This window comes from Athene cunicularia (assembly GCF_003259725.1).
Source record: "Athene cunicularia isolate RWA chromosome 1 unlocalized genomic scaffold, athCun1 chr1_part2, whole genome shotgun sequence".
NCBI classification, from domain to species: domain Eukaryota; kingdom Metazoa; phylum Chordata; class Aves; order Strigiformes; family Strigidae; genus Athene; species Athene cunicularia.
Window position 1 is genome coordinate 17,147,787 of NW_020799092.1, and position 14,431 is coordinate 17,162,217.

A 14,431-nucleotide genomic window follows, 5' to 3' on the forward strand; every position below is an offset into this window, starting at 1 on the left:
AGTATGACAAAGTAGATTCTGATCCCTCTCCCAGCCTTCCAGTCCTGCTCCTCACCTGGCACTACCAGTGAAGTTGAAAATTCAGGTTTTGGCTCAACTCCAGTGAAAAACAATTTCTTTAGTTAGACAAGGCCACTGATGAGACTTGGGCAGATTCCCAAATAAGTGCATTTTCTGGTGCTGTAGGAAGACATGAAACACTTCATGTCAGAGCTTTAACTTTAAATCTGCAGGCAAATGACTTACTGATTTGATACGTAACTGCTCATCTGAACTATTGAAATGAAAATGGTTTCTGTTATTAAATTGGTTAACATTATTAATGTGGCAATGTTATGTCCAGATAAAACAGCGATTAGCTATTTCAAATCCCTTAATTCTTATTTTTTTTCCTAAAAGATGGGAAATAGCATGCTGAGACTCCTCTAATGGCCACTAAAGTGAGGAATAGCAGAATGTGGAGCATTTTAAATCTTTTGTATCAAGCATTTATGTACTTAGACTAAAAGCAAAGTATCATTTACAAACCCAGTGTAATCTACCAAAACTTGTAAAATTCACCATCAAGATTTGGAAATAAATAAGGTGGTTTTTTTTTTTTTCCAAGGCAATTGAGAATTATTATTCTTGTTATGACTGTTTCCTGTCCCTGCGCCAAATTAAGCTGGGATAGTAGCAGCATGGTTGCAGGTCTCGTTTCTCCCCTCCCACAGTTTAATTTACAAGCTGCTAAACATAGTCCAACAGAAAATCCAGTCTTACTGGGAAAACCATCACAACCTATAGGAGAAGGTACTGGCTTTAAATGGGAGTGTGGTGGTTTCAGGTGAGATCTGGAAATGTTTCCAGGCTCCCAGACATGGGTTGGTCCCCACCCTTGCAGCTTTGCTGAAGCTGAACTCCCTGGTGCACCTTTCCACAGCGCCCTGCAGCCAGGCCCCAGTGTGGGTGGCTGGGGAACCAACCTGCAGAAGACCTTGCAGAACCAGGTGAGCCCCATCACCCCATCGCAGCCTGGATCCACCCCGTTAGGTACTGGTTTGGGGGATTTTACACGTCTTGAGGTAGAAGCATGAGACACTGCCAGCCTGGTCCTGTGGTGCAGGACTCCTGTGAGTGCAGTGTGCCCATGCTGCACCATCAGTACTCATCCATCAAATCTTGGGGCGGTCTGAAATTGCAACAGAGCTGCTGTGTGTCTGCAGGTAGACACACAGAAAGGGTGAAACATCACTTTTTTTTTTTTTTTTTTTTTTTTTTTTTTTTTTTGTCCATTTCCTCTGAAGAGAAAAAGGGAACAAGAATTGAAATTCCTGGGGGGAAAATAAATAGTCCTACCTGCTGGACCAAGGTTTCTTTATACATGTGTCCTGGTTCAGCCAGGATAAAGTTTTCCCCAGCAGAGAGAGAGGGGGAAGGGATCTCCAGCCGGGTTATTCATACCATGCTGACATCAGGTCCAGGGGTGAAGCCTTTTTACTTTCGCTTCTGGTTTTGGGGGTTGTGACACACGCGGTGGGCTTGTTCCCTGACCATTTAGCAGTACTTCTCTGTATATCTTTTGTCTTGTTCACTGTTATTGCTGTTTATTGTTGTTACCATTGATACTGTTGTTGTTCAGATTGTTCTATCACTCTGTTGTATTAAATTTCTTGTTATTTTAGCCAGGGTCTGTGTCTAACTTCCAGCCCAATCAGCGCAGGTGAGGGAGGGGCAACGGCAACGTGCTCTCTCATCCCGGCAAGAATTAAACCTTGCACAACATGATAAATCATTTGACAAGTGCAGGGAAACCATACTTGGGTGCTTCTGCTGACTGTGCAGGAAAATGATCTTGCAGGGCTATATATAGGATGACTGCTCCAAGACCTGTCAGATACTGGAAATGCAGACAGATATAGTACCACTGTTACACTGACAGTTAGAAATCAGAGGTTCAACAGGTCTATGGATGACATTGCAATTAAAAGTGATAAAAATAAAATGTATGATGTTCAGAAGATAGCAGTTTACAGTTTGTGGTGAGTTGTTTAGAGAGGATGGTATGCTGCTCCCAGCAAAGCTATATAAATATTTTCTACCAAGCCAGAATGTTTTTCCTAGAGCTGATATCTCATGCCTACTGAAGCTCTTGGCTTCAGTTCAGAAGAGTATTTTACTAGAGGATTCACATATACAAAAATGAACCTGTGGGATCTGATCCTATAGATCTCATCAGTCAAAGGGAAGCGCAGAAGTTGTGCAATTGTGGAGGTGAAAGCCAGATGACTATATGGGAGGTCAAAAGCCAGTCAAGAACGGCCAGATGGGGAATAAACAAAGTTCAACTTCATAATCACATTTGTGGTGGTTTTGTGTTTGTAGGTTTGGGGTTTTTTTAATACAATGTCTATAAAACGCCCTGAGAGTGCAGCCTTTCCAGAGACTAAAACAGAGGTTTATGTGTTTCAGCTGCTACTGATCTGGTCTGACTGGATCATCAGGAAATAAAAATGTTCTGGGCAATTCAACTGAACATAATTTGTGCAACAAAACAAAAGTTTGCATCTGAATAAGTTTATGTAGTTAGTACTACTTGACCTGTTGTTATGCTTTATGCTTCAGAGCTCTGCTGGGAAATGCTGTCAGCCTTTTAGACCTAAAGGCTGGAGGTCAGACTGGAAAGCTTCAAACCCTTCTCTGATTTCCATGGGGAAGAACAGAGCGGAGCTCAGGCTTCAAGGTAAAGGAACACAAACAGTCAGGACAGTGCAGAGCTCTGTGGGGGCTGACTGAGCCTGCTTCCCAGGGCTCTGTGCTTGCTCTGCACTAGTTTGGGTCACTCTGGGCAGTGCTGTGTGCTGCACCCCCCCACCCCACCCAGTGTGTTAACCAACATGGACAGCATGTTTGAGATGCACCCGCTTTCTGCATTGAGATTTGGGGTTTGCTTTGCAAGGCAATGCCAGCTTTTGGCTTTCAAAGAATGATGTTCAGCAGAAGCTGCTCCCAACAGAAATCTTGAAAGAATAAGGTCCTGAATATGGATGGGAGGAATCAGTTCAAGGTAAGTGCTGGTGAGAAATAACAGGAACCAAGCAGTAGGGATAAACTACGCTGGTTTGTAGGAATGTTGATTTTATTGATGCATCTGCCAAAAACTACAGCTGTGCCTGGCCGGTCTGCTCATGCCTGGCAGATGCGCGTGTGTGTGGCGCAGTAACCAGAAGGAAATGCTACTCTGTTCTGTTTCCTATGGGGCAGTGGCCAGCAGAGAGGCATCCATGACTTCCCACAGAGAGAGACTCCGAGAGAGACAGCAGGGTACAAACGTGCAGCTCAAACAGGCTCAAAGAAGCACAAACAGGCCAGTCGAATTTTATCTCTGAAGGTTTTACTGCTCCTGGGAGACCTTTCTCATGCGGAGCAAGGGTTCAGAGGGCTTGTCTGACTGGCAGGCACGTGGCTGATGCCCTCAGCTCCCGGGGTTGGCAGCTGGCAGCCCGACAGCAGGACTGTGAGTAGGGGAGCTGGGGAGACAGAGTGTGCCGGGCTCTAACAACTTTTCCAGGGTAATGCTGAGCTGGGAGGGAGGAAGTTGGTGATTTAATGGTTTGTGGGCTTGGCTGTAGGGCCTGCTGGAAGGATACCTGCTTGCTGTTACTCATACAGTAAGCTGTGTTTATATCTTCACTAATTCATCCTTTCTTCCACATGAGGGAGAAGCGTGTAAGAAAAAGGGTGGCATGAGGTTGCTTTTTACATATAAAATCATCTCTGTATAAAGCTATTCCTGTGGAGATATAAAAAGCAATTTACAGGGTATCTCACAGCTGCACAAGACGCAAAATCTTCAGCAAAAGGTGGAGGACACTGCCTGTCTTGCCAGTGAAATATTTCACTGGTCTGCTTTATTAAGTGTTTCACATGTTTCTTTCTTGTTGGGGTTAGCTGGTGAGTGGAAAATCCCTGCAAGGAGCAGAAACACTGGCAAGTGAAAGTGAAAGTAGGGCACAGCCAGACATTTTGGAAAACTGATGGGGTTAGGGCAGACTGGGGACCCTGGGTCTTGTCAGGGATTAGCATTCATCTATAGAGCGGGGCGAGAGGGAAGTGGGATGGTGAGAGCAATGAAGAAAAGCTGCCTGGAAACACCAACCCACCCAACTCTCTTGCTTTCCTTTCTGTTTTCCATCTACCCCTTAAATCCCACACTTCAAATTCACAAACTTCAAATTCTTCTGCCACAGCAGCAGCAACAGCAGCACACTGCTGTGCAGAGGGGAGAAAAGGGACAGCCACAACCAAAAAAAGCTCTCAGGAGTGCTGGGTCTCATGAATCTCCTGCAATGGCGTTTGAGAGAAAATGAATTGGGAGAATTTTTCTAGGAACAGGTTTGGCTGGTGTACTGCATACAAAGTGCAGCTGTGGTCCGAAGACAGCAGTGGAACAAGCGAAGGCTGAGAAGGAGACTCGGGTGTTTCCTTGCTCTTTGTTCTGGCAGTCTTGGGGCTGCCAAGCCTTTCTTTGTGGACCTTTGAACTGTAACCAGCTCTATAAGGGAGTTCCTCCTATAATGATTTCACCTGATTAGCCTGCTCTGAATACCGGTGATCCCTGCCAAAGTATGGAATGCGCCAGAGCTGGATAAATGATCATTTCCAGTTTCTGTTCAAATACTGTGTTCAAGTTCTTCAGGCAGCTCTGAGTAGTTCAGCCACAGACCCTTTCAAACTCCACAGCAGGCAGGTGGGCAGGTCTCGTCTGTGGGTATGTGCTCCACAGGAGGGTAATGTTATAGAAACAACGAAGTGATAAGATGCATAGAAAAATGTTGGCTGAGCCCAAAACTGGGACAAGCAAAGGAGCTTGAAACACAGCGGCAAGCAAAGTAAAATCCTCTGATTTTGAATTATTGGCGCCTACCTGTTTCAGATTGTTCTCTTTGTAGGTGCTGTGTCTCCAGGATAGAGCACAGAGCAGAGACTTCACTGGTAAGTGATTTTTTTAGCCTTTTTTATTTTTATTTTTTTCCCCCCTCTAAGGAATTTGACTTTGGCTGGCTGCCATACACCCACCTAGCATTCTCACTCCCCCTTTTCACCCGGACAGTGGAAGAAAATAAGGTGGAAAAGTTCATGGATTGAGGTAAAGACAGGGAGATCACTCACCAATTACTGTCATGGGCAAAACAGACTTGACTTGGGGGAAGTTAATTTATTGCCAATTAAAATAAGTTTGGATGGTGAGAAACAAACCCCAAAATTAGAACACCTTCCCCCCCCCCCCTTTCCCCCTTCTTCCCAGGCTCAACTTCACTCCTTCCTTCCTGACTCTTCTACCTACCCCCACTTGCCAAGTGATGCAGGGGGGGGATGGAGAGTGGGCATTGACCTCAGTCCTTAAGTGTTGCCCTCTGCCATTCCATCATCCTGAAAAAATTCCCACGCTCCAGTGTGTCTCCTTCCATGGTCTGCAGTTCTTCAGGACAAGCCTGGTCTGGCATTGGCTCCTCTCTCTGGATCACAGCTTCCTTCAGGGCATGTCCATGTCCTGCAGCACTGGGTGCTCCAGAGGCTCTAGTATGGACATCTGCCTCACCATGGTCTTCCAGAGATTGCAGGGGCACAGTCTGCTTCACTATGGTCCTTATGAGCTGCAAGGGAATCTCTGCTCTAGTTCCTGGAGCACATCCTCCCCTCCTTCATGGACACGTGTGTCTGCAGGGCTGCTTCACTTGCAATTTTCCTCACTTCTCACTGGTGGGCAGCTGTCTCAGAGGTGCCACCAGCTTGGCTGATGGGCTCAGCTGTGTCCTGCAGTGGGACTGTTGAGCTGGCTGTGTCCAGCATGGAGCATGCCCTGGTCTCTTCTCACAGAGGTGACCTCTGCAGCCCCCCACTGCCAGCACCTGGACACCTGCACCCAGTACAGTACCTGTGAGCCGCAGCTTTGCTCTCCTGAATGCTGAAGGAGGGGTGGTGCTATCAGTGCCTTCTGAAGGCAGTTTGACTTCTGCAGTTGATCACATACTGCCTAGAAGCCAAGTCTTACTCCTGTTAGCTGTGGCACCACTGGCCTTCACATAACAAGCTGAGTTTATTGTGTCAAGTTGTATTTCCTTACAATGTGTATTTTAGAATTATATATTTCAGAGAAACACAGTAAGCCAGGTCTGAGCCATAGAGGTCAGGGTCATTTCTGTGAGGCTTACCATGACCCATGTATGTACAAACATCAGTTCCTCTGTTTTGGGCCAAACCTGCACTTCCCAGCTGGAGGGATCTCCTTTTCTGAGAATTGGTTAGTCTTCTGACCAGAGCAAGTGTATCACATAGTTTGGTAACTTTGGAAAAAAAACATGCTTTAATCTGGATTTCTTTTCTGATGTTAGGGCCAAGCAAGCAGCCAGCCATCGGTCAGCTCTTCTGTGCCGGTGGTGTCTTCCGACTCATCTGTCCGCTCCCAAAATGGAGTATGCCTGGTACTGGCTCGATGATTCTGGGCAGTGGATTGAGTATGGGGAAGAGGTGAGATCTGTCCGCTGTTGATGCTAAAAGCTCTTGTTAAGGTTTCTTCAGAGAGCTGTTTAGGGCACACTGTCCTGCAGCTGGTGTGTTTCGCTCGCCTCTGCGTGCCCTTGCAGCTCTACTCTGATGCCCTGGTGGGTTTGTCTTATTAATTGTTCCTCAATGCAGTACTGCTACTCTGTGAAAGCTTTCAAAGGACTGGCTTTGAAAGCAGGTACATTGTCCAGAGATGATGGACATCTTTTGGCTGAAGCTGACCACCCAGGCTGAAGGCTGCTTTGTTGCTGTTGTTAAAAGCAGTTATTCTCTGTGGGGCACCCCTCCATTGCTGAAGAATAAAACGCCTGAAGCCTTAGAGACGTAGTTCAAAATGGCATCCCATGACAGGGGCCTGGGGAAACACTGGTATTTCCCCACAGTGTCACCTAGACCAAAGATGGGTTTCTAACAGGTATAATTTCCCTGCTCTCTCTATAGCATCCGGATCACTGCCCTGCCACGATGTCATCTGCAGATCTGGAGAAAGAATTTCTAGCTGACGAGAAAGGCAGTGTGTTATTCAGAGCTGGTTCTCAGAAGTATAAGTTAAACTTTAAAGGTGAAGTATCTCTTTGTTTTAAGTTCATTACACAGTGTAGCTGGCTTTAATGTAGCCTCCTTCATGCAGAGTTTTTACCCTGTGTCAAGGTTTCTTTGAACAGTCTTTTTCTTCAAACAGAGCTTGAGCAGTTTGCACATTTCTCTGCAGTTTTGAGGTGCCCTGCTCCAGCTTCTAAACTTGTGCATCTACAGTCAGAAAAGCATCTCTGACAATACTGTATATTTAGAAGAAGAGCTGAGAGTAAACTTCGTGGTGTCTGGCTTATGTATTTGGGTTTATACAGCTAAAGAGGAGAAATGAGAAAGGAAAAAAAGAAGCACTGAAAAGTCAAATGTTGAAGAAGTGACCCCATGAGAGACATCTTGCAAGCTAGTTATGGGAAGAGAAAGCACACAGTGCAGCAAAGGAAAATTTAGGACTGACTGCACACAGAGAGAAATGGGAAATTAAGAAATGCTTTTCTGTTTCTAATTTATTTACCCATCTTAAAATTTCCATTGGCTTTCCAAACTTTAAATCTGTTTCCTGGCATGAATAAAGAGAGTGGTGTTTAAAGGATGAAACAATGGATAATTAGCCATGTCACACAGCATGTGCTCTGTGATATTGTTACAGGACCAAGAAGAGAGGGCAGACTTCCCTCTTAGCACCACGTAACAATCCTGCACTGCCAGGAAAGCTAGATTTATAGCCTCCATCATACTGAAAACTCTTCCCTGCTACAGGCCTGACATCAGATGTGGTTTTCTCTGGCTGACAGCCTGAATGTGAATGCATGTGCAGGTGCTGTTGGTGGTTGGGTTGCCTTTGAGCTTCACAGCCTGTGCTAGCAGGTTGTTGACCTTGCTGATCTCTGAGGAGAAACGGCACAAGTGGGAATGGTTTCAAAGTATGTAGTGGGGTGGGGGTGGTAGAGAGCACCACAATGCGGTATTCAGGGCTACGTCCATTTCGTTTTTTCTAAACACATAAGAATGTGAGTTACTGAGTCATTGTGGTTTTTTTAAGACATGATCCAAACAAATGTGATCTATAAAACTGAAAGAAGAGTTACCCGATGGCCAAAATTTCTGTCCATTGAAGATCAACAAAACAGAAGGTAATACACATTTGTTATTTGATAATGTCTCTAGATGACAGCACCTTTCTGCTAAGAAGTTCCTCCTACCTTTCTAGAATTCAATTTTAGACTTCTGGAATTCATTTTTAGATACCTTTTGCTGACTGGTTTAATGGTAAATTTTGCAGTGACAGTATTTGTAAATTATGCAACACTTCTGTGAAGCGTGCTGGAGGGATGTTTGGTGGCAGACTCTGGCAGCTGAGAGAGACCCCTAGAGTAGATTTGTTCTCTCAGTGAGGGCAAGGCCACATAGGGCTGACAAAACTGTGCTTGGAATTTTTATTCCTTGATTTATGCCCCAACAATACTAAATAAACTGTGCATGGAGTAGGAGTAAGGGACTGTCAGTCCCAAGAACTGTAGAGCAGATAGATGCCATCCCCTGGAAAGCTTAGGACAAAATAAAACACAGAAGTAAATCCCTCTAAATGAAGTGAACTGGATGCACTTATTTGGGATACCCTATCTGATGGCTTTTTTAAAGGAACTTCAGCTTGACAGAATTTGAGCATGTCTGATGTAAAAATTAGTTGTGCTACTGCTTTATTTTAAAAAGACCTGCCTTTCGTTCAGAAACTCACCAGCAGACAGTGCATTTGAAGCTAAGGGTTCAATTTAAGGGTTGGTTCAACTGGGTTGATTAAAAAACAAAACAAACTGCAGTCCCTGAATGGATGCTAATATTCCTATTGGCTGGGTTAAAACATGCATGCCAGGAGGGGTTAGTGCTGGAAGTTGTTGAGCACTGACTAGTGCAGTAGCTCCCGCAGGGCACAGCAGTCTACCCACAGCCTCCTGAGAGGCTTGGTCCCAGGGACAGGTAGGGGCAGGCCACTCATCAGGCCAGCAAATTAGAGATGAGTAGCCACATGGAGGGAGAGGCTCATGCTCCAGTTTCCTAGAGGTTCAAGCAGCACACGTGGAGAGCTAGCTGGAGTGGTTGTACAAACCACCAAGCTAGGAGCATGTTACTTCTCATTTGAAGCTCTCCTACCAGTGTCATGACTTGCCAGAAGATGCATTAGGATGCACTAGGATGTGTGTGGAAATCTCAACTGGAGAATAGGATAATGCAGAAAGTAAAACAAATATAAAAATCCAGGGATATACCCAAAAGTATACCCAAAGTCAGTGGCTGGATTGTCTGGAAGGGGGATTTCGTTAGGAGTATCACGGACTGACTTGCTCCTTTTTTCTTTTCTGCAGGCAAAACATGACACTGTCAAGTTTTGTCTGTCCTCCACAATGGGACAAATCTGCACTGCCTGATATCGGGTTCAAGGTAGGTCTTTCCAGCTCCCCAATAGGTAGGGTGAACTGTCATGTACTATTTTTTTCTGAGAAGATGACCGTAGGCAGTTATTTTCAGCTTTCAAACATGTCTTATAAAATAGGCAACTATGAGGTGAAACAACACTGACTTCACATTCAAAATAGACCTGTGTCTCTTGGGAGGTTCTCTGAGACCCCCTACACACAGGATAAGAAATGCCCTTTTAGCTGTTACTGCTCTGACATGTCCTTTGCACTCTCCCAAGGCACCTGATCCTCTGATAAACTGTATGAATTGCATAGTAAGAGGGGGTCTTGTGTTTCCTCCATCCATTTAAGGCAAATGTTAATTGCCATGATAAAGCCAGGGCTTAGCCCTGTGCGGAAGGAGCTGGAGCATCAAATTAAGGTGAAATTGATATTCATAGAATCACGGAATCGTTTAGGTTGGAAAAGACCTTGAAGATCATCCAGTCCAACCATTAACCTAACACTAACAGTTCCCAAATACACCATATCCCTCAGTGCTATGTCGACCCTACTCTTGAACACCTCCAGGGACGCGGACTCCATCACTGCCCTGGGCAGCCCATTCCAACGCCTAATGACCCGTTCTGTAAAGAAATGCTTCCTAATATCTAGTCTAAACCTTCCCTGGCGCAATTTGAGGCCATTACCTCTTGTCCATTCACTCTTGTCCAGCCCGAATACTGCTGTGCATTTTAGCTTTTGGTTACTCTGAAGTAGAAATAATCTAGATGTGAAGCTGTGTCCATGGAAGGAATCTTGTGTGGGATTACATTAATTTTCCTCAGTCAGCTTCCACATGGGGAGTGAGGGTGAAGATGGGGAGAGAATAGTTTACTGGAAAGACGGGAGAAGCCTGTGATTTTAATGGCAGGGATTTTCCTCTAATGTGAGGGGGTTGATGAGTCCTTTGGCAGGACTGGGAGTTGTTACTGTCAGTAATACCTTATTTTTGATATTTTTAAAATTTTCAGTTGGTACAGATCAGCTACAGTTCCCAGGAATATCAAAAAATTAAGATGCTGTTTGGGAAGACGATGAAAGATTACTTCATCCACCAAATCCAGAGAATCCAGAACCCAACACTTTGGCAAGTTTTTCAGTGGTTTGTGTCTATTTTATTTCATTATCCTTATGGTAGCAAAAGACTGATATTTCCTGATCTTTTGTCCTCTACAGTCTGCACTAGGGGTTGCCAAATCCAGCAGCCCAGCAGAGGTGAGACTGACACATATCTGTGTGCCTGGGTCCCACTGGTAGTGAGGTTCAGCACATGTTCCCAGTAGGTACACACACACAAAACGTATAAATAAGCACACAGCTGGCCACAAAATCCAACACAGACATCACATCATTCATGCAGTCACAAACAGCACCATCAGCCTCATTCTGTTCCCTTCCTCTGGCTGTTTGGGATGAAAGCCTCTTAGTGGAACATATGTACATGTATGGGTCCCTGTAGGAGCTGGTCTTAGACACTCAGATTACCCATGTGCTGGCTTCTCGATTCTCTCGTCTCCAGTTATGTTCTGCATAGACACAGACACATGCAAATGGGTCTCTAGGGACTTCATGATGTCTTCAGCGGTTGACCTGACCTCCTGGTCACTCTGAGAAGCAAGCTCAGACCTCCTGGTCTCTCCAGCACCTGGCCCAGACTGATGACTGTTCTGAAACCGGGCTCCCAGGCCAGCTACCCTCCTCACTGGCTGTTCAGCCTTATACTGGCTAGTGATCACACGCTGCCACATGCACCCTCGCTTGCTACAGTTGCTAGTGCTGTGGACATGTGGCTCTTGTGACCCAAGGTCCTACTCCAGTTGCTGCACCCCAATGCCTGTACATGTGCATGCACACGGACTGTAGAGTGCATCACCCAGGTAAGAGTTAGAATTGGAGTTTAATGACAAGACAGGGCAGACTGCATTGATCAGGCACAGGCCATGGCCATATAAGCCTACTGACTGGACAGTTGCCTCTTTTACCCCCTTATCCATCTATTTTCCTATGTTTGTTCCTCCTCAGATCATTCTGATCCCTCCCTTCTCCCATCTACAGTTCCTCTGTTTAACACCTCATTATAAATCCTGTGCCATCCCCAAATGCTCTTCCCTTCTGTCCCATAACAAGTCCCATACTCTCGTAGGCTCTACCTTCCTTCTGTCTGTGAACTGCTCTGGACTCTTTCCATCACCGTGGTACTGGGTGTACACCTCATCCCTGGGGCTGAGGCTCCCCTGGGGTAACCCTGAGAGGGGCCGGGTCTGGGTCTCCTTTCAGTGATCAAGTTATTGAGGTTGTCTCTGTGCTCTTTTGTGTGTGTGGAAATGAGTCTTTTATCACATAGGCTAACAGGTTGTGTGTGGGGTTCTTGCTAATTTTATTCAAAAAGAAAGTTATTTTCCTTCACCATGACTGAGCTGTGGTATCTCAAATTTATTCTTTTTGTTTTAGTCTCTTCCTTTAAAAAAAAAAAAAAAAAAAAAAAGGTAGGGGTAGACATTACACAGTCTTCACTGTGGATTCATACAGCTCAGTTTTATAATCATATTTACGCATTCAGGATTTATATAACCTGGGAACTGACCAATTCCGCCAAGAGATGTTTGTCTCTTTACCCTCTCATGTGGTATGAAGTTGTGGGTGACACAGTCCATAGCGATGCTGAGAACTTTTTGTTTTGCTGGAAGGAGCCAGATGTGCGGCAGGGTACCAACAAAAGTGCAAAGAAGGCAGTAACCCCACTGAGAGTGGTTTGTGTCACTGTTCCTCCATGACCCAAAAGTAGGAGTTGGGAAATTGTCCTTGCCTGAACCAGGGTAACATGTAATTCTTTTTGCTGTTTTTTTTTTCTCTTGTTTGTTTGTTTGGATTTTTGTTTTTTGTTGGTTTTTTGTCCCTAGGCAAAAAGAGCAAATGAAGAAGCTCAATAAATCAAAATGCGTGGATGAGCGGCTCCTGTTCCATGGGACGAGTCTGTCCCACATGTCTGCCATCTGTGAGCAGAACTTTGACTGGAGGATCTGTGGGACTCATGGGTCACTGTATGGAAAAGGTACAAGTGCAGAAGTGTGGGTTCAGGGGCTATAGCAGCGTGGGCTGCAGACCCCAACCAGGCTGATGGGTGGGTGAGAGGTGGCTGTCCCTGAGTCCTGCACTCCAGCCATTAGGACTCTTTCATCTGTGTGCATCTGCATGGCTGCAGGCAGCATCCACAGCAATCCCATTTCAGGGGGGGCTAAAAACTCCCCTCTTTCCTTCAGGTACCTTCAAAGCTCTTGGACAGGTGGGACTGCGAGATTGATGGTGAAATGTGGCGAGAGTCTGTGATGCTTTAAAATAAGCAGATAGAAAACACCTGGCGAGGATGCATGTAGAGCTATTGGGGGTTGTTGATCGCTAGCTGCCAAAGTGTTGATGGCAGCTGTTTGTTCCTCAGCTGACTTTTTGTCTGACCTGTGGCTTTTTCTGGTCCCTAGGAAGCTACTTTGCCAGAGACGCCAGCTATTCTCATGACTACTGTTCCTCTCTTGATGGTCGCTACAGCATGTTTGTAGCTCACGTTCTTGTTGGAGACTTTGTTCAGGGAAACCCTGAATACCTTCGCCCTCCAGCCAGAACCAGCAATTCAAACAGACTTTATGACAGCTGTGTGGATGACCCGATAGATCCTTCCATCTTTGTCATCTTTGAGAAGCACCAGATTTACCCTGCCTATATTGTGGAGTACAGCAGCGAGTCCCAGTGTATAATCCTATAATGAATGATGGAATGTCCTTTGAATTTACACTGAATAAATTACACTTTAGTACATATTTTTAAATATTTGATCAATTTTAGTAGTAGCTTTAGAACATTTTGTAATGCAGTGAAAAAATATCAGTCCCCTGAAGATTTTTGGTAGGGGCTATTCTTTTGCCAGCAGAAAGTGCTAAACTTTAATGTCTACCTTATCTCTAGCCCAGGATGGGGATGTACCTGCCTTTTGTAGAGCCTGATGTACTGCCTGATGCAGTGACACCTACTGCTGCTGAAAGGGGCACCTCTGAGCATACAATTAACTTGATCCACTGATACAGTCGCTTAGGGACAATTCCTGCCTGTGATGGTGCTGATGTGCCAAAGGGAGACTGGGTAAGGAATGTGGAAGGAGGAAAAGTGAAAGTACCTACATCATAGTGCACAACGGAGGAAATACAGTCTCTCTTTCCAGTAAATGGCAGGAAGCTCCTTCATCCTGGAGGCTTTGTAATTAATTCTGGCAATGAACTTTGCTTTGTTTCCTGGTCACATTGCTGACTGCTCTTCTCACCTTGTTCTTCTATATCAAGTCTGCTGGCCCCTGTGACACCCTGCCCTTGCTCTGTCCCTGCTGGGTTTAGTTCAAGAGAAGCAGCCATATTACAGCTGCTGAAGTTAGATCCCACTGTGCCATGGTACTAACAGTGAGGAAGTCTGTGGTGAGCTGAATAACGGCAAGTGGCAGCAGCAGTGACTGGTGAGGCAAAGGAGCTTTGTGAGGGGTGGCTGCTGGCACAGCCACCCCACTTCCCACCCTTCAGACTGAAGTTGGTATTTTGAATTGCCCTTCTGCTGCCTGGCACTTCTCCGGGCGATTGAGAAGTGCCCCAGTGGTGTGTGCTCCCACTGAGATGGATGGAGGAAAGCTTAGATGCTTGAAAGTTGGTGGATGGTGGAATAACATTTGGGAGGACTGATAGCATGGAAACAAAAGTTAATGGTTTATTTTAAAACAGTCCTGCTTTATAAACTGTTGTAATTCAGCAAAGGAGTCACAAGTGGTTCAGTTGTGCATGCTGTGAGTGGGAGGAACCAAAAGTAGGGATGTGTGTAGGATCTCATCAGCTTTCCTAAAGCCTGCTATCTTCAGGCCACAG

At 45.5% G+C, this 14,431-nt stretch overlaps 1 protein-coding gene across 7 annotated transcripts; it reads left to right on the forward strand.

Annotated features, from left to right (window-relative positions):
* Nucleotides 1-1,766: 1,766 nt before the first annotated feature.
* LOC113475887 (poly [ADP-ribose] polymerase 12-like) lies at nt 1,767-13,336 on the forward strand. 7 transcript variants are annotated; one of them, XM_026841018.1, is made up of 10 exons: nt 1,767-3,303; nt 4,932-4,974; nt 5,288-5,388; nt 6,375-6,510; nt 6,988-7,108; nt 8,120-8,210; nt 9,441-9,516; nt 10,508-10,638; nt 12,437-12,588; nt 13,013-13,336. In XM_026841018.1, the coding sequence occupies exons 4-10, from the start codon at nt 6,451-6,453 to the stop codon at nt 13,291-13,293; spliced, it is 912 nt and encodes a 303-aa protein (XP_026696819.1). In that variant the 5' UTR covers nt 1,767-3,303; nt 4,932-4,974; nt 5,288-5,388; nt 6,375-6,450; the 3' UTR covers nt 13,294-13,336. The 7 variants fall into 7 exon arrangements, with proteins under 7 accessions (XP_026696819.1, XP_026696814.1, XP_026696815.1 ...); XM_026841013.1 differs by having other exon boundaries at nt 1,767-4,974; XM_026841014.1 differs by lacking the exon at nt 5,288-5,388 and having other exon boundaries at nt 1,767-3,650.
* The last annotated feature ends 1,095 nt before the right edge of the window (nt 13,337-14,431 follow it).

Excerpts from the sequence above, each read along its gene's own strand:
- LOC113475887 (XM_026841013.1), top strand. The coding sequence starts at position 6,451 with ATGGAGTATGCCTGGTACTGGCTCGATGATTCTGGGCAGTGGATTGAG. Across the intron at positions 7,109-8,119 it reads GTATAAGTTAAACTTTAAAG|ACATGATCCAAACAAATGTG; the intron begins GTGAAGTATCTC and ends GGTTTTTTTAAG. Across the intron at positions 10,639-12,436 it reads CTTTGGCAAGTTTTTCAGTG|GCAAAAAGAGCAAATGAAGA; the intron begins GTTTGTGTCTAT and ends TTTTGTCCCTAG.